This window comes from Amblyomma americanum, unplaced genomic scaffold (assembly GCF_052857255.1).
Source record: "Amblyomma americanum isolate KBUSLIRL-KWMA unplaced genomic scaffold, ASM5285725v1 scaffold_12, whole genome shotgun sequence".
In the NCBI taxonomy this organism is placed as follows: Eukaryota; Metazoa; Arthropoda; class Arachnida; order Ixodida; family Ixodidae; genus Amblyomma; species Amblyomma americanum.
The window spans coordinates 2,708,316-2,734,608 of record NW_027526484.1 but is presented as its reverse complement, the minus strand read 5'-3'; the positions used below and the strand labels follow the sequence as shown (position 1 = coordinate 2,734,608).

The window sequence follows — 26,293 nt, the reverse complement described above, 5'->3', positions numbered from 1 at the left end:
GATGTCGCACGGTCCATCCCAGCTGCTGCCAACCAGTTGTTGGGGACGAGGGGTCCTTGAGTGAGCTGACCCTTTCAGCGCCGCAGGTCCCTTCTCCGAATGACGTTGTCGGACTTGGTTATGAAGGAAACTGTACAGGGGGTTTATTTTACATTATTTACAAGATATTGGAACCCATTGGAGGGTGATGGGGGAAGGTCGGAGGACCTGAGAAGATCTGAGGATGATCGAGGATTCCTTCCTCATGGCACTCGTCGTCCGGTTTCAAAAGGGTCCGGTCCCTCGAATTCCCCAGGTCTGAGAATGCCTTCGCCAGGTTGGGCGTGGCCTAACTTGCGCTGTCGTATACACACACACACACACCACTTCACATAGAGACACGGCCCCGTCACATGCCTCGCCGGAGAGAGAGGGTGCCGCTGGACAATCGCCCCCCCCCCATCAGAGAGAGTGGTGTCTTCGCTTCCGAACGGCAGTTCTCACGCTCAAGCCGGACCCGTCTTCTGGGAAGTCTGAATGGGCGAGGCGCCGGCGAGCAGGCACAGTTGAAAGGGCGACAGTTCTCACCCTCCAGCCGGACACGTCTTCTGCAGTGGAATCCTCCGTCTTTAATCCAATAAACCTCGCGATGACCGAGCGTGGGAACCCAGATGCCTATCGCCGTGCAGGGACCCCGGCTGCAGGTGTCCTGGCCGAATACGCAGCTGAATCAGACCACCGGCTGTCGCCAGAAACCTTACTGTGCCTAGCACACTTCCTTGAAAAAGACGCGGCCGGGAGCCAAGGTGGGGAGATATGGGACTTGAAAAAGAGAGGAGTTGGCGGATCCTGTGAAAGCGGCTTGAAATTCTCGGAGAATGCGTCATGGGCAGCTCCCAAGGCAATATCAATAAGAGACAAGGAAATGAGAAACGCGCAGGCTTCAGAGTATTTTCCCAGTGCAGTAGGAAAAGCAGTTCATTGCGAGCATCATGTTCACCGCCTGAAACCTTTAAAGTGACAAACGGGGAGCTTGGAGGTCGATTTCGATCATACGGCTTCAAAGAATCGCCTTATGTGTAGGGCTGTGTGATGTGGCCCCAGACATAATAGTAACAAAACTATGAAACAATAAATAAAATATTATGCATGCACAATGTATGCTCTTTTATGGTTTCATATATGATACTACACAAAAATGAGCGAAGATGTATGCAAGAGCAATAAAAAGCAGCTATGTAAGTGCACAATAAAATATACAAGAAAGAAGGATTTAGAACAATACAATTGGCAGGGATGGACGGAAAGATAAAATTCAAGAATACGTCCCCAAAAGCCTGTGTCGCTTTAGGACGTTAAACCACGTAAACCATAAACCAAAATACAAGAATACAAAATATATAATCACATGGTACGATGCTCGGACGCAGTAATCTTCTCTTAACAAATGGCCGCACCTCTTCTTAAAAACGGCGAAATATTTCGCACATGCTCAATGTATACAAATTATAACTCATGAAGCGATTGCTTTGTACCTGGTCGTTGCTAAAACTGCCCGCAAAAGCCCTTCAGCCAATACACTCAGCCGAGTCATTACGATTGATATAGCACTTTGCTTACACAGAAAACGGCTCGATAGTGTGAGAGTGAAATTACTTGTCTAGAGTGAAGCGCGTTCGTGGTGTTTTTGAGATACTTGCGCGAGCGGAGCCACAAAATGCATTCAAAGGCATTGCGTTCCATGACAAAATGGGAACATTATTATGCTCTGAAATCAGGCATGGGGAACTACGTGACTGCGGTGTCTGTGCACCTGTCAGGTAAACAACGAATTTCTTGAAAAGCAGCTTAGCTGAATAACCTGTTCATATTACGTTTTTCTCCTACGACATGCCAGCGCGAAGTCGTTACATCCTCGATTGGCGGGAGGTTTTCACACACACACACACAAATTTTAGTTGTTAGTTCCCGCTCATTCTGGCTGCCTCGATTTCATGTCTGCATTTATTCATCGTTTTCTAGCTTCGAGGCTTTTATTATGCTTTTCTTCTATAAGCAAATTTTTTCACGAAGAATTCATTTGTCTTATGTCAATTTCAATCATTGCCTGCAAGTGTTCAAGCTCTAGGAGCGCTTTTAATGCTTTGCGCGAAATTTTCATGGAATTATGTCAAATAAATTCACTGGCCTCTCAAAGATTGAAGCCAGTGAATTTTCCTTCTCAGAAAAGTAAAAAGAAAGAACAGAATGCCGCTCGTAAAAAAATTATTTTTTCTCCTGTTTTAATGATTCTAAACAGCTACTGACTGAGCACTACAAACCACAGGGCTGGATCAGTGCATGCCAATTATACGTGAACCGATATAAAAAGTCATTCCTGTTCTTACACCTCCTACAGAGCTCATTTCAGTTCCCGCGAGTTCGAAAATTATAAACTGTCAAGATCGTGCTCGTAACAATGACATTAATTTTCTCGGTCACAATACCGAATGCCAGCTGCCAGGCCATTTTACCTGACGGCTCAAAGTCGACTAAGCATTGCCAGCACGCTATAAACATTTTATAAGTCAGTGCAAACCTAGGCTAATATAATCAACATCTTAGAATGGCATAGCCAATTGTGGCAAAACAGTGAGGGATCCCTGGCTAACCTGGCCCATGATTGCCAGAGTTTCATTAAGCCTAAAGCAATACTCGGGATGTGATGGGCAAGCAATCATTGCATGTGTTAATGACACGCATATACAATATCAGAAACACACCGGCAACTCTGAGCCTACCTAGGGTCCAGCCTTGCATGGAGATATCTAATATAGGGCCGATGTGTTGGGCTACTTGGGCGCGGTGGCAGTGTCCGGGGCCAGATGGGGCTACTGCGCATGTGCAGCAGGCGTACGGTGATCTCGTGTATGTCTACGCTAGCACGTAAACGAAATACTAGAACTCTATTGCCGGTGCGTTCCCATACTCTTCGCCTCTCGTGTAACACGCTACTTTTTCTGTGGTGGGTTGAGCGTGTTTGCGTGATCCACCTTACGATGGTGGAGCCACGATCACGTGACCACACCATGTAAGACGCCCATGCCTCGCGCCTCATTGGGCCTTCGTCATCATCAAATGAGACGCGCTGTTGGAACAAGGCCCGCCAAACGCCTCTCAGGAAAACACACCGGAATCGTCCGAACCTAACCTCATTCAATTGCTCCCCGTGCGATTAGAAGCAGTGCGCGCGTGCAGTAGTGGCTACCGCATTTATGATGCAAGGTAGTATCAAAATGACTCTGGACAAGCTCATTACACGTCATCAAATGGCAGCACAGAGGTGCGCTCACGGGAGTAATGACGCAAAACAATAAGGCACTGTGCCAAAATACTCTGCTGAGGCAAGATGGAGAGTTGCTTTGGACGTAGCTTCGTAGGCAAATGTGTGGGGCAATTTTCAATTGCACCAGGCAGAAAAAGTGGAAACAATGAGCTGACATGAAATGTTGCGTTAGTCTGAACGATTCGGCCACAGAGACGTTAATTATCCTGTCGCAAGAGTACAGTGATGGGGCAATCAGTCGTGCCAAAAGTTTCAAGTGGCACGAGCTTCAGAGCTCAGCGTCCTTTGAAGACGATTACACATCTCGAACACAAGCCATGCGCGACATCGCGGAAAACATGGAACCTATATATCACGGAACTTTGGGTTGAGGAACGTAGGACTAGAGATAATGACAAACGGGTCCGTGTAGGCAACCCAAAAGGTGGTATTGATCAGGCTGCGTGTCGCTGTCCAGTTGGTCCTCGAACTGCTGACCCCTAAGCTGAGGAGACAACGTTTAGCATTATGTACTCTACCACTGAGCACACCTCTTTGGCGAATTTATCGTCACGCACAATATGTTGTGGCTTCTGTAGCCTCCCCAGATTTATCGCCTGCTAACTTTTTCCTTTCCCCGCGAATGAAGGTGCAGCTCAATAGCTTCCATTTTCATATGATTGCAGAGGCCGACCCCAAAATTTGAAAATATTTCGCACGTGATTACGCAAAAAAAGATTGCCAGGCCGCTTCCCAGCAGTGGCAGCAACACTTGGGAGGGTGCGTTGCTGCACAAGGTGGCTACTTTCTAGGCTATGCTATTCCAATTTAAGCGTGTAATGTACATTTTTTATCAACAAAGTAAGCACAGAAATTTTTCGGATCATTCTCGTAACACCACTAGCGGCGAGGCTGCTCATCTGTCGTGTCGCTATCGGAACGCTGCACGTGTGCCGGACGCCAGCGCCTATACGTGCTGCAGGCCTAACAGAGGATCAACGCTCAGAGGACAGGGCCTACAAACACACTGTACAACAAAGCCCACTACTCCGTGTCGGCGTATTTCTCGCGGAAATTTCGTTGGGGCGTTGTGACGGCGTCATTGCGCTAATCATTTCTCGAGCCGGTGAGAGCTCATAACTCGTGGTACTTTTAGTCTAAGTCGCTGTAATTTTTTTTTCTTAAGATTTCAGATGCTCACTGCCTCACTGAAAACTGGCGCCGCGAGATCGCCACCAAGGACCGAAGGCTCTGTGCATCATCTTTACCACTTCGAGTCGACTTCCTCAAGCTGCGCGTTCCGCCCACTGCACTTACCGATGCTTATTGTTACGTTTTTATTGCAACTCCCATCAAGCCGCATGAATCATTGGCCAACAACACTGACATTTGTTTTCTTCGAAATAGAAATCATGTGCCCACTCGGTCATGATGATATTTAATATTTTTTTATGGCATATGGGCATCTGTGGCCACAGTGCGCCATGGCGTAAGATATTTTCTTCTATTCAAAGTTTGATGACATCATTTTTTTAAGCAATTTCACCCTAAATAAACCGGGCACCAGAACAATGGAAAGCTTGGACCCATTCTATCAGCAGTGAGAACTCTGCGGAACTAGGCATCCAACTCCGCACCTCCTGCAATACAAGGCGGATGCTTAAACCACTACTCCACTGCTGCGGGACACCATCCGGTCGTAAAAATTACCGCTGTTATTTTAGTGTGGAAAACATTTATTCTGAGACCACAAGTCTTGTGCTATCAAGGCCCATGAAGCGTCCTTTCTAAGTACTAGGCTGTTGCCTCTTCCTCTGTTTGAAACTTAAGCGCTTCAGCGCTTCTCATTAGTTTGTTAACAGCACACATACCGTATACACGCGACTAATGGCCGCGCTCGTGTAAGGGCCGCTCCCCCTAACTTGGCAGTCCAAATTTAGAAAAGAAAAAATTCTCGCCAGCAAATGGCATCGTCGTCGCGTCTCGCGTACGGCGCATTTCGCGGGAGTCACCAGATGGCAACAGCTGTACTGCGGCTTCCCCGCTGCGCTATCTGTGAGCTTCTGGCGCGCGGCACTATCCGGGAGATCTTGTCGCTTTTCTCGTCGGCGTCATTGATCCGTTGTGCCGCCGTTCATTTTGACGACACCCGCTTGTGATGGAAAAAAAAAAAACGCTTAACCGCGTATGATGCTGCGTTCCAACTTCAAGTTGTGGCATACGCCGAACAGAATGGAAAACGTGGAGCCGGCCGGAGTTTCCACGTCGACGACAAGTGCGTGCTTGGTGTGACCAAATGGAGGAGCTTGCCCCAACAAACAAGACTAGGAAAGCATTCCGCGGCAAGCCTTGCAAATTTCCAACACTCGAGAAGGAGATCATGAAATACGTCACGGACATCAGGAAAGACGGCTACGCGTTGTCAACAGGGACGCTCCACGTCAAGGCCCTTGGAATCGCACGCCACATGAACCTTTCACCGACGGATTTCAAGGGAAGCGAGGGATGGCTTCGGAGATTTATGAAGCCACAACAACTGAGCATCCGCCGCCGGACAACAGCAGAGCACGAGTACCACCTACACCACATAGGAAACACGGACCAAACACCTGTTTAGTTCGGTGCTCCTGAGAACACGACGGTCAGCCAAGCCGGCGCGAAGAGCGTCCTTGCGCTCACGAGCGGTGCCGAGCGTCAGCGTTGCATTGTAATTCTATCTATCACAGAGGACGGAAGGGAGATGCCCCCGTACGTAGTGTTTAAGCGACAGACGCTGCCCAAGAAGAGGTTCTCGAATGGAATAATCGTCAGAGTGCAAGAAAAGGGCTGGATGTCCGAGGTACTAGTGGTTGGCTGGGTGAAAACGGCGTGGGCTAACCGGCCGGGAGCCCTGCTCCGACGGAAGGCCCTGCTCGTATTGAACACCTTTCGGGGCCACCTCACAGAACGCGTGAAGGCTCGTCTTGCAGAAGCTCGTACGCATCTGGCGGTTATCGCCGGCGGTTTAAAAAGTATGCAGCAACCACGGGATGCGTCTGTTAATAGGCCGTTTAAGGCAGAATTCCGACGCCGGTACTCTGAATGAATGACAGTGGGCCACCACGAGAAAACGCCGACCGGACGACTAAGGAGGGCGTCAGTTCAGCTGATCTGCTCTTGGATTTTAAACGCGCGGCCTGCGGTGTCCACAGACATTATTGTAGACGGTTTTAAGGTCACCGGGGTTTCCAATGCCATCAAAGGCACTGAGGACGATTGGATACATGAACGTGCGGATGACGCGAGCAGCGGCGACGAGCCGAGCCCGAGCAGCGATACCGATGAAGACAACTACAGAGGATGTTAGCAGCTAGACGCCAGATATCCCATCGTTAGGTATATACGGTACAATTAAAAAAGTTTTTTCATACGTGGATCGAAAATTGAACAAAAATTTCACACTTCCGTGGAAGGCCCGCACCCCATCAAAATCGCGGAAAAAAAGCGCGGCCCTTACACGAGTGTATACGGTAGCGCACATGCGTAATAATGCAGATAAGTTGTTATATTCCAGTGCCAACAAATTAATAAACAGATTTCTGGTTAATTATGTTTGAATTGCTATAAAGCAACATTTATGAGAAAATTTTCAATGAATGTATGGCCCGTTTTACAGTCGAATTCATCCATAGTGTCAACAAAAAATTTTCAAGAGATCAGTAAATGGATGTTGTCTTTGGCACCATGAATTGATAACCTCAAGGGGAGAGAACAGGGAAATAATTTCCTACTTTGCCAGTTCTTTTTCTCGCGAATAACCCGTACATGCTCCCCAGACTAGACTAGAGGCTCGACTGCATGAACAGCATGCACTCTTCTGCGTAAGCTGTCACCACAGCGCATCCTGGGCCTCGACGTACTTTTTGAATCTTTGGAAGTCAGTCGCTCTCCGTACCGGAGCTCATGTCCAATAGGTTATTGTTCAGACCCCGAGGCCACTCGGGAATGATGCCTACAAAGTGTGGAGTTCGCAACCCAAGCGCTCTACGAAAGCGCGTAGAGCACTATCCATGTATGACTTTGCGAAAAAGTCTGATTAAGCAGCAACAGCAGATAGAAAGTAGTTGATGGATCTTTTCAGGCTATCCGAGTCAAAATATATGCATTTATCCTCGCGACGACTCATCCTTCTAGTCCGGCGTCCTTCCATACTACTGCGGGCAGTCAAAGTCAAGGCGTATGCTCTGAATAGTAATGAGGGGCGCTAAGTAGGCACTGAGGTGCGCAAAACTGAAGAAGTGCAAAATTAATTTCACCATTGTACACTATCCAAGGTGGCTGATTTTGATGATGACAACTGTGGAACAATTGAGCACTAATCGCAGCATGCAGTCGGGCATATTGGCTCACAAATGTTTACACATTTCTTGCCCTTTCACTTACTTGCGGCACTCTGAATCAGAAAGTATAGAAGCTGAGTAAAATTGAAGTTGTCAGATTTGGTGAGCGGTTTCGTGTACTTTATATTTTTGTAGTGATAGCTGCACTATGCCAGCCACTTTGCGAGGTCAACGTGGATGCGCGCTAAGCCGTGGCACCAACGCTTCGCCAGCTGTGCGCATGCGCGGAGTGACATCATAGCCCGCAGCTGGTGTGCGCGCCTCGCTGCTGCACCGACGGCGGAGCAGACGCCGCCCTCCTCCTCAGTTGTGCGCATGCGCGGAGTGACGTCAGAGCACGCAGCTGGTGTGCGCGCCGCTCGCCTACATTACGATAGCATTTGGAGCCTTCAGCCTGGCGGCGCCGTGGCCGCCATGGCAGCTGCCAGTGGCGCGGCGCGGCGGCGAAACCGAGTGGGCGTGGAGTGGAGAGGGGGAGATAGTGAACCCTCGTGCAGGGACGAAGATGAAGAAGGAACGCCCAGCGAAACGCAGCGGTGAAAGACTGACTTTGCAATTCGACTGAGCGAGTTTCACTCGGCCCGCTGTAGCTATCACGTCATGCCAGGTTTAACCAGAGCTAAACCACAGCCATTTTTATCAGGGTATTCCATTTAGGCGAAATTGGGAAACGAAATGCCTTGTGAAGTTGTTCCGAAATCATAAGGTGCGCAGACATCTTTGACAAGAGTAACCTGCAGAGCGACCTGATAGGCTTTCCACATTTGCGCAATATGTTCCAGGATGGCAGCAAAGCAGCCACCAGCTCTGTTTAGCAAGTGCGTCAGCTTAACTAAAACATCTTTGACTCTGCTGCTACTTGCAATAAAGCAAAAAAGAAAGCAATCTTAAATTGCGCAATTGAGCGCCATGACTTCAAAATGAGGAGGCGCCATTACAAAAGTGGTGCTTTGATGTAATATAATAAAATAAAAAACGGTGACATTGTAGTCGCTCACGAAATTCAGAAAAAGAACAGACCAATACCAATTCAATTCCGGGTTGCTTAATTATCTGGAGTGGACCGTAATCAGAATAACCATATTAACAGAAACTCAAGGAAAAAATCCTTACCGACTATGTAAACAAGAGTAGAAAAACTGTGGTAGCCATCAAGATGTTGGTGAAGGGACGGTTGCTAGGGCTTTAGTAAAATCTGATTCAAAAGGGACAGCTGGACTTTAAGAGCGCTTCACGTAGACAGAACTCACAGACATATTAAACGCACGACGCCATCACAGAGCTACATTTTGGAAAAAAAACATCATTCCATCTTACTGATTAAACGAAGACGCAAACAGCAAAAGCGTGGAGAAGAGAGCGAATGGAGTAGGAAACGAAGGGCAGAATAAGTAGCAAAAATGACGCTTGGCAAAAGGTAAAAGCTCAGTGGAAAAAAATAAGCCATTACGTAAAGTCGCGCACAGAATGATACAGGGCACACTTCGGAGTTGCATATCTCCCCTCTCGTAAATATATGCCCGCCACTTTGATGCGTTAACGCGCAAGAGGCTTTTACTTGGATAAGCATAAAATACCCATTAACATCCGAAGCGTAGTCCATAATGTCTGTTTACGAGTGTACGTGTGGTACGCAGCGCATAAAAATAAGCGGCTATAACTTCACTTCCTTATAGAAACCGCCGTGAGGCGAATGTTAAATTAAGATATAATGGCTACTGGCAACTGCAGACGCGGTGGTTCATTCATTGTAGCTCGCAACTACCTTCCAATCTATGTAAACTTTATAGGATAAAAATAATGTTCCCAGTGTAGTAGTACGTTCGAAACGTGAAATAATTGCAATTTTCCAATTTACCCCGCCCAGCTCAAGGCCTTTATAAGTAGTGATAAAGACGACCCAGAAACATCAATTTAGAAAAAAAGGTAAGCCGGACCTTTGCAACTCCAACGCGAAGGAAGCACGAACTTATTTCGAATTAGGCGGAGTTCAGATAAAGTTCAGCCTCTTCATTTCACTTAATTTTTATGGGGCCAAGGAGTTAGCTAGTAAAAACCGGAAGTTAGAATTAAATCGAGTTTGATTAATTAAGAATTAACTGTATAAACGCGAGTTATGAGTGGCAGTTCATTGTTGGCACAAAATACGGCGTTAATGCTCTCGCACCTAACGCAAAAACTGTTACGGGAATTCGCAGCATGCAGCGTTGTCGGCACTATACTGAAGGTGCGTAATACAGGAAAAGCTAAACACAGCGAAGTCGTTAGGATCACAGTCTATCGGGCACGAAACAGGCCCAGCGCATGGGGAAGTTATTTGAAACGTCCAGCGTCCACGGACCATCTTTACGTAAGCTGTGCGCCGGAAAGCCCCTAGTAGTCGAGCAGGTTGCAAGTATGTTTCACAAGCGCTGAAATCCTGCCAGGAAACGTCGGCCATTGAGCCAAACCGATTTGACAATGCCTAATAAAGTCATAAATAAAAGAGCTGAACGCTTTTTTTGTGCCAAATCAACCCAAGCCACAAAGAATCGTAAAGTCTTTGTCAAGGAAGAAGGCGATGGCGAAGAGCCTATCATACTGGTCCTCTTACCGTCTCACCTTCCGCAGGGCCTCTTTGTGAAGCCACGTGCCGTATGAGCGTCATGACGGCGCTTTATAAGAGGAGTTAAAGGCGAGTAGCCACCTTTCTCACGTGTGAACCTATTCTCTTGACGCTCCTGCTGGGTCTCTCATGCCGTTGAGCTGTTTGGGGCTTCACTTCCCAAGGGGGATCATTCGCCAAGTGCTTATGGTGGTTGCGAACGCGTAAGGTGTTTTCTGAATTTTAGTTGACCAGAAAACAACTTTGTAAGATATGCATCAGCCTAATTAAGTATCTGCAAGCAGCCTTCATGTCATTTTGCCAACTTGCACCCCTTCAAATGTTTTAGGAGGTTTGCGCGACATCATGACTGTGCAAAAAGTGGTTCTCATCGTGGTGACAGTGCTTCTTTACGGGTGCCTCCCGTGTTGACTCAGTGGCAGCGGGTCCGACGGGGATTCCTCCGCATGAGTGAAGGAGCAGCAAAACGTAAGCTATGTAAGCAAGCTGAAAGAATGGATCGCCAGTGCCATGGACCGGGCCGCCCCGTCGTTGACGAGGAAGCTCCTGGAGGCCGACGTGTCGGCCGAGTGCAGCATTGGACTTCTCACACTGGTGCGCGGAATTCGAAATTTGGAGCCCCTGGCACTGCGACGTGAGTCTCGCTCGGAGCCCATCACCTAATAGCCAAGATTATGTTCCTTGTCGCTTGCTGTTGCGTATAGTGCAATGCTCACTGAGCGAATAACTTTTACGGCATTACAGTGCTTATTTTCGCTCGCTAAATGGCAATGCGAGCCTAAAATGCGCAGGCCCAAAGCCGCACATAGCATTGGGCATACGATCTTTGAATATGTGATATCCTCGGGCATCAAAGATCATTTTATGTGGCTTGCAAAGCTATTGTTGTAATTAATTCCTTCTCGAATATTAGCAATTTTGCTGCACCGAAGCAAGTCCCATCACCATAAAGTGAGACTTCGTAGTTTTTGCGCAGCAGATTAGAAGAATATGCACTGAATTCTGATAACCTCGAGGTGCGAAAGAAGCTCGAAGGATAGATTGCGAATGGCAGTCTAGCAATATTTTCCTACTCTAGATTCGAGCGTCGCGCGCATCGGGCTAGGAGGCATAGTATATGGGTGAGAAGCCTATCCTAGGTGCCGATCGGCAGAGTAGCTTAACTTCGTTGTGGACACCAGTGGCATGACTGTTAACAATAGGCGGTGCGTGTAAAGGGAGGACAGAAGGTGAAAATCGGCGCTTCGGTGAGCACCGAACAGTGCAGAACAGAGCAGAAAACAAAATCCAGCAAGGCTTTTCGAACTATAGTACCTTCCGATCCAAACTGTTCTGTTCCATTAGGAGTTTACTGGAAATTTTTTCTTACATTTGCCTGTTATTTAGAGCGTTCGTATTGCCCATTATCAAAAAGCTCTTGCTGTAGGTTTTGCGCCAGCATTCAGGTTAGAACACTGCACGGTGGCTGGATTACCCGAGAGCACAGGCAGCAGCCTGCCCGCCGGCCGAGCCCGGGCTGGGATACACGGATTTTCCTAGCTCCTGGGCTGGGCCAGGGTCCATCCAAAAGCCCATGCCCAGCCTGGCTCGCGGTTCAAACCGCGCAGGTTTCTTCCGGGATCAGTTAAGTCCCTACTAGTTGCAATCCCTCTCATCACACTAGACAACGTCCCGACTTCCTTCGTGTCAGAGGCGGATGCAATGGCGTGGGGAAGGAGTCGACCACGCGCACCTTCTTACAACTAAAGCTTTGCGCACGTTTTCGGTACTACTGTAGCCACTCGGTCTTGTTTTTTTTTCCGCTCCCTGGATCTCTAACAGCACGCAGTATGAAACCTTTCTTGTCGCGCCCAAAGGATGCCCAACGGCGAGGTAACTTTGCGAATATGGAAGACACAAGCCGAGGGCCACGCGGGAGCAGGGAGACAATCTTTTTTTTTTCGCGCATCCCATCTATGTAGGTTTGAGTGTGGGGTCAGATTTTAGCCTCCAAGTGCTGTTGTCGGCCTCTTGCAAGAAATCCGCAGTACCGCTGCCCGAAGGAAAAAAAGAGAAGAGATACCTTAAAAGAAAAAGAAAGAGTCAAGCTATCTTGTGCAGTTTGGCGATACCTTCCCGCGTTTAGACAGAGCGGCGGGCGTACTACCTCGATGGAATAAATCGCGAACAACCCGGCGCCAACGCGCCCCGCTGTTTCAATTTTTTTTCACCGCGCTTTTACTTCGGTGATAGCAAAAAGACCCTATACTCGTCCATGATACAATCTAGGACGACCCTAAGGTCTTTCTTGTACCACCTAGGTAAACGCGCGATGAAAATAAATTTCAACAGCGGGGGGTGTTGGCATCGGGTTGTTCGCGTATCATTCCATCGAGGTACTACGTGCGCGCGCATCTGTATGTGCGCCCATAAATATGTGCATTCATGTGTGTGCGCACGTGCGTGTGAGGCTGAAGCAGGTATGCGTGTATGCAACAGCCAGTGGCGAGCAGGCTGGCGTCGACTACACGGAAACAGTGCCGAGTCCTCTTAATACTTTCAGCTGGGTGAGTTGGTTCGTGTTGCTATTGGGAATGCATGTAGCGCGACACGAGGGGCTGCAGTGGAAGTGTATAAACGCTTGTCCCGTTCATCTGAAGTCGCTCGTGTCATACATTCCCAATAGTGCCGCGTTTGCACGCTAGGTGCAGCAAACCGCGCCGCCTCCGAAACTATGCGACACGTGATGCGGCCGCGGTCGTACTACATGAGATCTCATGGTCGCAAAGCAGCGAACGCGGCTTTCTGGGACCCCAAGGGGCTTGTCGATTTCTTCAAAGGGAGAAGCAATACGCAAGAACTGAAACGAATGTATAGTCACTTTCGGTCAGCTAAGCTGCGATGGGAAGCTTTATAAGGGCTGAAGGCTGCCCTAAATAGCAGCCGCACCACGTGCCTACAGGTTTTTACGTGTCGTAATAAATTCTTAAGGGCGAAAGCGAGTTGCGACAGTAGTGAAGGAGGACATACAAATAAAAAAGAAAAGAAAGAAAGAGCAGGAAGAATTGAAAAGAAGACGAAACGCAAGCATACCATCATGAAGAAAACAAGACTGGAGACCTAAGAGAACTGAAAGACGTCATCAAGACGAGCTAAGGGTAGTAGAAGAGCGTAAGGGCATTTAGAACAGCGGCGTACTAAGGACAGGGGAAATGGCGCCTGAGAATTGCAAGGAATTCTGACATTGGTTCAAATCTGTCTCATTAGCGGGTTTTTTCTTTTTGTGCAATTGCTGTCCAAGATAACCATTGGAAAGATCCAGGAAGGACTTTCGTCAGGGTAGTTCAAACTTGTTGTAAAGAATGCTGAAAAAGATGGTGTTTGAAAAAAAAAATCCTTGAAGTTGTCAATCGACGACTCGGCACGGATAAGACCTGTAAAATGCGGTGAATGCAAAGCTTCCTTTAGGTACCACTGCAGCCAAAGCGGAACCTCGCCCCTGAGTCGAAATGTGTGTGTGTCATATTTTTATTGCTAAAACATCACTTATTTTTTGTTGCGAATGCTTCCACAATTCCAGAAAGAATTAAAGAGAGCATGACGGTTGCTTGTGTGGGCTTATGCGTCAACGATATGCGGCCGTTTATATTTGTTCATGGAGATGGATTCGTTAAGCTCGCCGACAAACTGATTGAAATTGGAGCCCGATACGTAAACCTTCCTCCCAGTGATCTGCTTCCACATCCTACATGTGTGTCTCGAAAAGGCCGCTCATGTAGCCACTGCATTGCGAGACTCTATGAAACCTTTCCCTTTAGGCTGGGTCCAAAGCGGCCTTCGGTACAGCCGGGCCCGGGCCGGGTGAGACATGGGATCAGCGGGCTCTGGCTTGGTCGTGCCGATAAAAATGGGCCCGTGCAGTGCTCTGATTGGGGTCACCATTTTGGTTCAGGAAGGACCCAGAGGCTTGAAAAGAGGAGACAAGTGTAAGAGCCATGAAGGTGGAATTGTGAGTTTATGTAAATTCAATGGATGCAGAGCACAGATTATGCCCGCTTGCGCCTCAGCAGATAAATTCCGGATGGCAGGAACAGCGAAGAAAAACGGGACACAAAAAACCGGATTGCAAGACCAACTCAGATTATCCAAACGGCTGTATACGGGTGTGTCAGCTAATTTGACCCAAGGGTTAAAAAAGGAATTATTAGAGACATGTGAGTGAAACTAGTTGCATATTGGCGGCAGCCATCTTGCGCTCTACAGGCACATTTTTTTTCTCAATTAATAAATATTGACTTTAGACAACAAATTTTATTTGAAGAGTTGTCGAGCACCTTCAGAAACCCCCCTTCAATCATTTACGATAAGGAAATCCTCACGTGTGTGTTTTTTCCCAGCTCCGAGGAAAGCCCGCGAAATACAAAATAAACCACGTGACTAACGCAATTGCACGCCACTATCGTGCTGCTCTCAAACGTGGTTTGAGCAAACGAAATCACCTGCACCCTTGACCCGACGGCCCCTCACCAGCGGTAGGCCGATATGTTGGCGGTGGTTTCTCGTCTTCGTGAGCCAGTTGGCACACATGACGGTGTGAGTTGCCATGGGTAGAAAGTAATCATGTACTCTTAGAACTTTTGACAGGGTTGAGAAGGGGTAGGCGCTTAGATGACAGCCTGTTCGTGCTTACCCAATGCATTGAAACAGCTAAGGCGGAAAACAGACCTCTGTATTTAGCCCTTCTGGACATGAGCAGTTCATGCGACAACGTGAACATGAAACTCCTGAGCAACATACTAAAGGATGAAGGTATCGGTGATGAGCTAATTGATTGCCTACAGAAAATTTACCGAAATAATAAAGTTGAAATTACATGGCAAGGAATAAGAAGTGCGACAACTGTCGAAGTACGCAAATGATTAAGGCAAGATCATCCTCTATCATCGCTGCTGTCCATGCTTTATATGATAAATATGAAAAGCAGGCTGAAAGAAGTAATCTATGTTAAAATTTGTTATTCAGGTTAGGCAGATAGGTCATTGAACAAAGGCTACCGGGTTTAATGTATGCGGACGTTATTTTACTGCTAGCTGATAGCCAGGAAGATTTGCAAACTCTGGTTAGTTGCTGTGAAGGTGAAGGAGACGTTCTGACTTTCAGTTTTAGCGCAACTAAGTCAGGTGTGATGATTTGTTAACAATACAACAGATCACGTGCTTACAGTACAAGGCCATGAAATGCCCAGAGTCTTGGAGTGTGGGTAAACGAAGGCAACATATACACGAAAAAGTACGAACAGTCTGTTAGGGCAAAAGAGCGAAGAGATGCCGGGATAGTGAAACATAGAGGATTATGGGGGTACAACAAATATGAAGTACTGAGAGATAATAGTGATAGTACTGAGGTAATAGTGCCAATACTTAATTTTGGAACAGGGTTTTGTGCCTATAAAGGCAGAGGTTCAGTAGAGATTAGAACTAAATAAGGGAGATGTTGGAATATTGCCACCAGATGCCCAATGCAAAACCACTAACGAGGCAGTAAAGGAGGTTATGGGCTGGGCTTTGTTCGAAGCACTGGAAGCTCAGAGTAAAATATTTTGTGAAGAACGCCTAAGGAAATTGGACGATAAGTGGTGAGCAGCTAGGGTATCTAAATACATGTACAGAAAGCGCTTTGACTCAAAATGAGAAAAAATAACCAGGAAACCATCCAGTAAGTACGCAGGACCGAGAAGTAAAGGGCTTTAAACAACGGATAAAAAATGCAGAAGGTAAAAACTTCCTTGAAAGAGAAGCAGACTGTTCAGATACACCGATTTTGAAAATGCAGATCAGGAAGGATCGTTCTATAATAACTCAAGAGGCAGTTCCGTACTCTGTGAAGCTAGGTCAGAGTGTCTTAGAACACAAAGCTACAAAAAAGAAATATAACCAAGAAGATCACACATTTACAGCGTGTAGTAAATCTGCGGAAACAATTCAACATTTTTTTTTCTGGAATGTGGTGGCATCCATCCGGTTGTCGATGCAGGCACATCACTCTCCCTGAGACCCAGGTTTCAGAGATAGCGATGACCATGAGAATGAATCTGAGATGGGAGTTAGCAAAAAGTGATTGAAAGATTAGTGGCTCAAAAGCAGAGAGATGAATAATATTAGAAGTGCCGGATAAAAATGTATGTACATAAAATGGCGAGCATAAACCTATTTGCAACACCGTTAAAGAAATTTTAAGAAAAAAACTAAATGAGAAAAAAGCCGAGCATGGTGGAAAATGCCGCCACCCCGTTTTAAAAGGGACGCTCTCCTCTTCCGTCCATCCATCCGTTGGGATAGCCGTTGTGATCAGTGAGCCGATCGTGTGCCGCCTATCGAGGCGCGGCTACGGTACGTGGGGGGTGGCGTGAGATTATCAATTTTTCTGTTCTACTGCGACAGTATCAGTAGTTATGTTTCCGCAAAATCCCGAGCGTAGTGTGTGTAATGCCTCGGCGAGTGAAGCCTCCTCCCTCCAGAAGCACCAACCACCTCCCTACCCCTCCCCCTTAACTAAGGGGCTACTGACCCACTCACCTGTCCACAACATACACACTTCACATACACGACGCAATAATATTCTGGAGGGTGGCGGTGGGCGGAAGAAGGGGGTAGGGCTTTGGGTGCTGCTTGAGGATGGTGGTTTGTGGGATGGGGAGGTGGTCGGCTGGATGGATGGACAGAACCCCATGTAGGAGGGAGAGAATAGGGCGTGGTTGGTGAATGGTGCTTCTGGAGGAGGCAGGCATCCCTGGCAGGAACTTCAGAAACACCACGCCGGGATTTGGGGTAGCACCATTATTACTGCTGCAGCCTTAAAATAAAAAAAAATATTGACGGGCAGTCATACGATATGATGCGTCAAATCTTATTTAGCAGAATTAGTTTTACATTGCGGTTTTCATTTTCGCTTCTACAATGATCGCCTCTAATTGCCTCCAAAAATTTTATTTCGGCTCGGTTTTTCATTAGGGTGTAGCCTGGAATTTTGGTGGATGGTGCAGAGTAGAAGGTGCAGGTGACTTCCTGGTAGCTGGGGTTCTTTTGCGGGGTGGGTGTAGGTGAGTAGGCGGGTGGCAGTCTTCCGCCGGGTTGAGGTAGGGGGATGCTTTTTGGTGGGAATGCGAGTGGAGGATCGCAGGTGCCAGATGACATTTTATCCGTGGGTGTACCCCGGATGTGTACCCAGCGGAGTGTGGAATCCTACACACACACACACAAGCAGGCACGCACAAGCACGCGCACGCAAGCACAGCCTAGACAGGGTTTCTAGCAAAAATTAAGTACGATTGCCTTGCATCAACGCATTTGCCCATCACATGCAAAAATTCGATTTAAACGAAAAACGGTCATGTGACCACGGTACATTGTCGATACTACTATCCCAAGATCTATTAAGACTGCTCTTTGTAATATGTATTTGTATATTTTATTCAGTTTTATTTTGTGTTCGTTTTCGCTGTCTTATTGATGTCTGCCGGAAATGTTTTCCTTTTTTGGGATTTATTTTTTCCCTTTTCCTTCCATTGCCTTGATTTTGCTTTTTATTTGTTCATTTTTCGTCGCGTTATCATATCTTGTATTTGTTTTCGACACTGTATATATATATATATATATATATATATATATATATATATATATATATAACATGGTGAAAGAATGCAGCGCGAAAAAGACAAGGACGAACAGAAGTGGACAGGACAGGGCGCTGACTACCAACACATTTATTCAGAAAGATGAGCAGCTTATATAACGCAGTCCAACACCCACGTGACCAAGAAAATAGCAAACCCGTTCAACTATCTAATACAAAAAACAAAACGAAGTACACAATATCAAAGTGATACATATCTAGGTAACGGAAAGTCAGCCAAGAACCGATAAAACCGAGAGGACCACGACGAACCGTAAGGTGCACGCATGGAAAATGATCAGTCAGCGACCTTTGCCGCCAATGCAGAACGAGGCAAAACGAAAACGAAAATAACACTATAGTCACCGATCACTAAGTAAAAGACGAAGCTAAAAGCAGGGTCGGGGCCAAACGCATAACAAAACAATACAAAACGCAACGCAAAAGCTGAGTCAACCGTTCACAGTCAAACTGAGTGAAAAAAGTTGAAAGTTCTCTAGAACAAGAATTAAAAGCAGACGTGATTAAAAAAAAAGACGTGTTTATAGTGGGCCTAGAAAACTGGACTCCTTGTCTGTAAGTAAAATTGAAGGCGTGCTGACGCACTTGTCTCCAGCTTTGGCTATCATCCTTGCCTCAATGATGACCCTTTCAATTTCTGTCCGCGCCCGTGCTCTGACAACCGTGCGCGTGTAACATGGTACGCACCCTTTGCAAGACTTGCAATGGTCGTCCAGGTGCCCGCCGCTTTTGTTACGGACCCTCCGGCGGTGTTCAAACAATCTCTCGTTGAGACACCTGCCGGTTTGCCCAATATACACGCGTCCACACTTCAAGGGAATCTCGTAAATGACACATGTAGCACAATGTGTGAGTGGTTCTACATGTCTAATAGGGCAAACCTTTTTCTTTTGCTTTGTCAGCATTGTACACACTCGTGACAATTTGCACGGGGCTGAGAAGACAAGGTTTACGTTGTTTCTTTTTGCAACCTTCTTTAAATTGTGAGACAGCTTGTGAAGATACGGGATGACGGCCAAGGGAGGTCGTTTGGCCTGTCCTAGCTTGCCTGCGTCTTTGCCTTGCACTTTCAATTTCTGGAGAAGAGTCTCTAAAACGCTACTCACTAGTGTTGGTGAGTAGCCAGCACTGTAAAGACGTTGGACTTGGTTGTTAACACTGCTCTGCATCGTATGGGGACAGCTTTTTGTGAGCGCTGCCTGGATGGCAGAAGAAACAATGCCTCGCTTGATCAATTTCGAGTGAGCGCTGTCATGCGGAAGAAGACCTTTCTTAGAGCGAGGGTTGTACGTCCAACAGAGGTGGGTTTGTTCAAAACTAAAAAGTACGTCCAAAAACTGAACATCCTTGCCTCTCGGCGGTTCACAGGTAAAGTTAAGCCCCCAAAATGGGATTTGAAAAGGGCGACAATTTCAAGAATGACACGCTCCACAGAACCAGGTGGGCAACTTCTGAGGACGATCATAAAATCATGCACATACCGGAAGACCGAATGGACCACATCACCCGGGAGAACCTGGCTAATGCGCTTATCGGCTGCCGCCAGGTAGATATCACACAGGACTGGCGCGATTGATGACTCGATGCATACGCCATTCATTTGCACGAAGTACTGACCGCTGTACTGAACAAGAGTAGATTCAAGGTAGAACTGAAGAAGGCGAAGGAAATTGTCGCTGCTCACACCCGAGCTGTTCTGGAAACGCACTTCACCCGACTGTTGGATCACGTCGCGCACCGCTGCGTATAGACCACCGTGCGGAACGGAATAAAACAAATCTTCAACGTCAATTGTAAAGCCAGTCGTAGCGTCTGAACTGCCTTTGAATCGCTGTAACACCTCAGACGAGTTCCTTACCAGAAGAGGGTCATCTAAATGTAGGCCATTCAAGTGGCGTTGTAGGTAGGCACCAACTTCAGCCTGCCACGTACCTTTTTCCGAGATGTTGGTCCTCAGAGGGCAGTCAGGCTTATGGATTTTGCCTGTGAAGAAGACTTCCAAGAAGCAGTCTCGGGCCTTTTCTGCCGATGATCTTATTCTATCGAGATGGAAACTTGTCAGTAGCTTCAAATCCAAAGTTTTCTGTCTGCTGGGGCGGAATTGAACCTTCTTGAAATTCTTTTCGAGCGCCACCTCAGCCTTCTCCTTGTACAAGTGGTCAGGGAGGATGACAAATCCGCCTTCTTTGTAGCTTTGCAGAGCCATAAGGTTTCCCTCCTTGAGGCGTTTAGCAATGGACACGATGGGAGGCTTAGCATGCGTGAGCGAGGCCCCACAGCGACGTAGAACATCGACGCCATCCCCAATGACTCGTGCCTTGTCTTGCTCTGGTACTCGTTGTGCCATCTGCCGCACCATAGCCAGGAGCTGGTACTTGTTTGAAGGTGGTTGAAAGCTGAATTTGGGACCCTTCTGTAGGACCTTCAAGTCCTTAGACGAGATGCATGCACCTCCGAGAACGGTGACGTTGGTCGTAGACGACTTCACTTCCTTCTTCCTTTCTGGAAGGCGCAGACGGTACTGGTGCCATAGGAATTCAGCCGATTGTGCTGCGAGCTTTTTGTACTCATAATATCTGCAGCTCACCTCCGTCGAATGTGGCCTCTGGGGCGCGAACACACCTAGCCAGTCTTGGAAAAGACGCACTTGTCTCCAGAGTTCTGACTTCAGAATCTTGCACATACGCCGAACATGCCCCCAAGACGGCTCCACAGGGCCGAACAACACTCGCACTTCGAACGGCACAATTTTCTTTTTGATATGGAACGAGAGGATCCTGGCCTTGCAAAAAGAAATAGCGATGAGGTTCACGCAGGTTATGGCTGCGTTTTGCTTGCACGAAGTACTGACCGCTGTACTGAACAACAGTAAATTCAAGGTAGAACTGAAGAAGGCGAAGGGTCCCAAATTCAGCTTTCAGCCACCTTCAAACAAGTACCAGCTCCTGGCTATGGTGCGGCAGATGGCACAACGAGTACCAGAGCAAGACAAGGCACGAGTCATTGGGGATGGCATCGATGTTCTACGTCGCTGTGGGGCCTCGCTCACGCATGCTAAGCCTCCCATCGTGTCCATTGCTAAACGCCTCAAGGAGGGAAAACATATGGCTGTGCAAAGCGACAAAGAAGGCGGATTTGTCATCCTCCCTAACCACTTGTACAAGGAGAAGGCTGAGGTAGCGCTCGAAAAGAATTTCAAGAAGGTTCAATTCCGGCCCAGCAGACAGAAAACTTTGGCTTTGAAGCTACTGACAAGTTTCCATCTCGATAGAATAAGATCATCGGCAGAAAATGCCCGAGACTGCTTCTTGGAAGTGTTCTTCACAGGCAAAACCCATAAGCCTGACTGCCCTCTGAGGACCATCATCTCGGAAAGAGGTACGTGGCAGGCTGAAGTTGGTGCCTACCTACAACGCCACTTGAATGGCCTACCTTTAGATGACCCTTTTCTGGTAAGGATCTCGTCTGAGGTGTTACAGTGATTCAAAGGCAGTTCAGACGCCACGACTAGCTTTACAATTGACGTTGAAGACTTGTTTTATTCCGTTCCGCACGGTGGTCTATACGCAGCGGTGCGCGACGTGATCCAACAGTCGGGTGAAGTGCGTTTCCAGAGCAGCTCGGGTGTGAGTAGCGACAATTTCCTTCGCCTTCTTCAGTTCTACCTTGAATCTACTGTTGTTCAGTACAGCGGTCAGTACTTCGTGCAAAAGAATGGCGCATGCATCGGGTCATCAATCGCGCCAGTCCTGTGTGATATCTACCTGGCGGCAGCCAATAAGCGCATTAGCCAGGTTCTCCCGGGTGATGTGGTCCATTTGGTCTTCCGGTATGTGGATGATTTTATGATCGTCCTCAGAAGTTGCCCACCTGGTTCTGTGGAGAGTGTCAAATTGTCGCCCTTTTCAAATCCCATTTTGGGGGACTGAACTTTACATGTGAACCGCCGAGAGGCAAGGACGTTCAGTTTTTGGACGTACTTTTAGTTTTAAACAAACCCACCTCTGTTGGACGTACAACCCTCGCTCTAAGAAAGGTCTTCTTCCGCATGACAGCGCTCACTCGAAATTGATCAAGCGAGGCATTGTTTCTTCTGCCATCCAGGCAGCGCTCACAAAAAGCTGTCCCCATACGATGCAAAGCAGTGTTAACAACCAAGTGCAACGTCTTTACAGTGCTGGCTACTCACCAACACTAGTGAGTAGCGTTTTAGAGACTCTTCTCCAGAAATTGAAAGTGCAAGGCAAAGACGCAGGCAAGCTAGAACAGGCCAGACGACCTCCCTTGGCCGTCATCCCGTATCTTCACAAGCTGTCTCACAATTTAAAGAAGGTTGCAAAAAGAAACAACGTAAACCTTGTCTTCTCAGCCCCGTGCAAATTGTCACGAGCGTGTACACTGCTGACAAAGCAAAAGAAAAAGGTTTGCCCTATTAGACATGTAGAACCACTCACACATTGTGCTACATGTGTCATTTACGAGATTCCCTTGAAGTGTGGACGCGTGTATATTGGGCAAACCGGCAGGTGTCTCAACGAGAGATTGTTTGAACACCGCCGGAGGGTCCGTAACAAAAGCGGCGGGCACCTGGACGACCATTGCAAGTCTTGCAAAGGGTGCGTACCATGTCACACGCGCACGGTTGTCTGAGCACGGGCGCGGACAGAAATTGAAAGGGTCATCATTGAGGCAAGGATGATAGCCAAAGCTGGAGACAAGTGCGTCAGCACGCCTTCAATTTTAATTACAGACAAGGAGTCCAGTTTTCTAGGCCCACTATAAACACGTCTGCTTTTAATTCTTGTTCTAGAGAACTTTCAACTTTTTTGACTCAGTTTGACTGTGAACGGTTGACTCAGCTTTTGCGTTGCGTTTTGTATTGTTTTGTTATGCGTTTGGCCCCGACCCTGCTTTTAGCTTCGTCTTTTACTTAGTGTTCGGTGACTATAGTGTTATTTTCGTTTACGTTTTGCCTCGTGCTGCATTGGCGGCAAAGGTCGCTGACTGATCATTTTCCATGCGTGCACCTTACGGTTCGTCGTGGTCCTCTCGGTTTTATCACTTTGATATTGTGTACTTCGTTTTGTTTTTTGTATTAGATAGTTGAACGCGTTTGCTATTTTCTTGGTCACGTGGGTGTTGGACTGCGTTATATAAGCTGCTCATCTTTCTGAATAAATGTGTTGGTAGTCAGCGCCCTGTCCTGTCCACTTCTGTTCGTCCTTGTTTTTTTCGCGCTGCATTCTTTTACCATGTTCACTGACCAACAAGCCCAAACAGCCGCTTTAGTTCATCAGATATATAACAGTTGCGAGGTAGGCACTACCCACGTAAGCAGCAGGTTGGACAGCCGTCGCCGTAGCTGAGTTGGTAGAGCACCTGGCGCGATATTCCGAGGTCGTAGGTTCGGATCCCATCGGCGGCATGGTTTTTTATATAAGTAATATGCGCTATAAGTAATTTTCTTTAAGCGACAGATTAATGTATGTACTATTGTCACGTTCATCAGCACTACAAATAAAAAAAATGGATATTCCTCTAGGCACTTTGGATTCGGTGATTGTTTGTTTCCTTCACATGTTTGTCAAACGAGGCCCTCATTTCATGTTCCTTGTCTGCTATATATTGACACAGTGCATTCCGCCTTTTCGCTTAGCGCTGACTTGAAGCACGCGCCGTCTTGAAGAAGAGGAAGCGGAGGTGTCAGCGATCTTGAGCTGTGGTGCAGACGTTCGTCGGATCCTGCGTTCCTGTGTTCAGTGATCACCGCATTCAGCGTGACAGTTTGGTGGAGGTGCTGGGTAGTGCACCCCATGCTCAAGACCCCTCCAAGAAGCCGGGACTCCAGCCCGCTTGACACCTTGAGAGTCGAAGTTACGCCCACCCATCAAAGTAGCCGGCGGCTGCAAGGACTGCAACCAGAGTTCGGGCCTCTGCAGTCTCGTCCGACCGCCAGGAAACTGACCTCAGCGAGACCAGCAGTGCCCACAAACACCCCCGTCAGTATGCCGGATGCCATCTCTTTGCCGTCTGTCGTGCTGCAGCAGCCACGCGAACCACCCACCTTTCAAGGTTTCCCAGGTGAGGACCCGGAGAACTGGCTCGAGAAGTTCGAGAGCATAGCCCAATACAACAGGTGGGCTGACAACTCGAAGCTGCAGCACGTGTTTTTTTCACTGGAGGGTGCAGCTCGTATTTGGTTTGAGAACCGAGAAGCCACAATAACAACATGGGGCTCCTTCAGTTTTTGCAGGCTTTTACCACCGTCCTCAGGAAAGAACGTTCCGAGCTGCTCCTCCAGACACGCGTCCAACTACCAAATGAGACCGTCCTCGTTTACTCCGAGGACATGGCGAAGCTCTTCCGCCGGGCTGATCCCAACATGTCCGAAGAGAAGAAGCTGCGTTTTCTTATGAGGGGCATCAAGGAGCAGATCTTCGCTGGGTTAGCTCGAAGCCCGCCCAAAACGGTCGCCGAATTTGTTTCCGGAGCCACTACGATGGAAAAGATGCTCGACATGAGATCCAGACAGAACGAGCGTCCGCCGTCGCTGATGTCTACCAGCGGTGTCGATGCTTCTAGCCACGACATCCCTCGGGAAACCATCCGAACCGTAGTACGCGGAGAGGTTCAAAAGCTCTTTCCAGCCCCGGAGTCGCCGCAAGTTTCTTCCATTTCGGACATTATTCGGGAAGAGGTCCAACAGGCGTTCACGCCGCCAGCCCCTCTTCACCCGAACACAACACCCCAGATGATGATGTACGCCGCAGCCGTTCGCCGTCCACCGCCGCCTCCAAGTCGCCCGGATGCACCTGGCCACATTCACCGCCAACCACACCCACCTCACCCTTCTCAGGTTCTCCCTCGGTAGAGCGACGTCTGGTGTACCGCCGATTATCGCGCTCTGTGCTATCACTGCGGCGGGCCCGGTCACGTCTACCGCAACTGTCGTTACCGACGTATGGGTCTGCAGGGATATCGTGTCGATGCGCCCCGACCGCAGCGTGGTCAATGGCCTCCAGAAATAAGCGATTACCTGGCCGCGACACCCGAAGCACCACACTGCTATGCCCGGTCGCCGTCTCCACGTCGTTTCTCGTCTCCGCGACGTTTTTCCGCCGAAATTTCGCGTGGAAGGTCTCCTAGTCCCCGTCGGGAAAACTAGAAGCGGCAACCTTTGGGGGCAAGGTTGCTCACCTGCGACATGTCCAAGATCCTCCACTGCTGCACAAACATGACCGACCGCTTATACGACGAACCGACGATCACCAGACCGATAACACGCCTCGCCGCATCAATTCTTCGCCGCAACGAAACCGCCTGGTGCCGCACCGCAGCCGTGAGCGGACTCCACGACGTTCCCGTACACCCACGACTACAACTGCTGATCTGAACATTTCAATCGACGGTACCGACGTTACCGCACTTGTGGACACCGGCGCCGACTACTCGGTAATCAGTGGACCTTTTGCCGCGACTCTGAAAAAGGTGACCACACCTTGGACGGGCCCACAGCTTCGTACTGCCGGGGGTCATTTGATCGCCCCAGCTGGCACGTGCACATCACGATTAACCATCGAAGAGGACACGTACCTGGCCACCTTCGTCGTACTCGACCAGTGTTCCCGGGACGTAACCCTCGGAATGGATTTTTTGACAGAAAATGGCACGGTCATTGACCTTAAATCGAAGTCAGTGACGTTCTCCACCGACAACGTAACCCACAGTGCTTTCGAACGTCCCGCGGCTCTTTCCATCCTTGATGACGTCACCATTCCACCCCGTTCGAGCGTTGTGGTCTCTGTCGGCGTGAAGACGCTGCGAAAGTTTGAAGGTGTCGTCGAAAGCAAACCAATTATGCTTTTCGACCGGTGCCTTGCGGTCGCCAGAGGGGTCGTTTACCTCGAAAACGGAGAAACCAAAGTCCTGCTTACGAATTTTGGCAGTGAGCACCAACATCTTAGCCTTCGGACTACTGTGGCCCACGTTCATGGTATCGCCGACATTCGACGAGCTCCCAGTCTTGCCATGGTGTCGTCAACAGAAGTTCACACCGGGGTTCCCGACTTCCAGTACGACATTAACCCCGCACTTTCGCCGCAGCAGGGAGGCCAAGTAGAAACTCTTCTCCAGGGGTACGGCGATACCTTCTAGACTTTTTCCCGCGTCGGCAGAACACACTTGGCCAAGCATCGGATAATTACGGATGACGCCGTGCACCCTCTCAGACAGTCACCTTACCGCGTGTCTTCCACGGAACGCGCCGCAATCAGCCGTAAAGTTAAGAAGATGCTTCGAGACGACGTCATTCAGCCCTCTCGCAGTCCCTGGGCGGCACTTGTCGTCCTCGTGAAG

At 48.3% G+C, this 26,293-nt stretch overlaps 1 protein-coding gene across 1 annotated transcript in view; it reads left to right on the top strand.

Annotated features, from left to right (window-relative positions):
- The first annotated feature begins 6,023 nt into the window (after nt 1-6,023).
- The window catches only part of LOC144111890 (uncharacterized), a 31,854-nt gene continuing 11,584 nt past the window's right edge, over nt 6,024-26,293 (top strand). Inside the window, exons 1-2 of the mRNA XM_077644918.1 lie at nt 6,024-6,122; nt 10,724-10,901. Of these exons, the coding sequence (XP_077501044.1) occupies nt 6,024-6,122; nt 10,724-10,901 (277 nt within the window). The remainder of the gene's footprint in view (nt 6,123-10,723; nt 10,902-26,293) is intronic.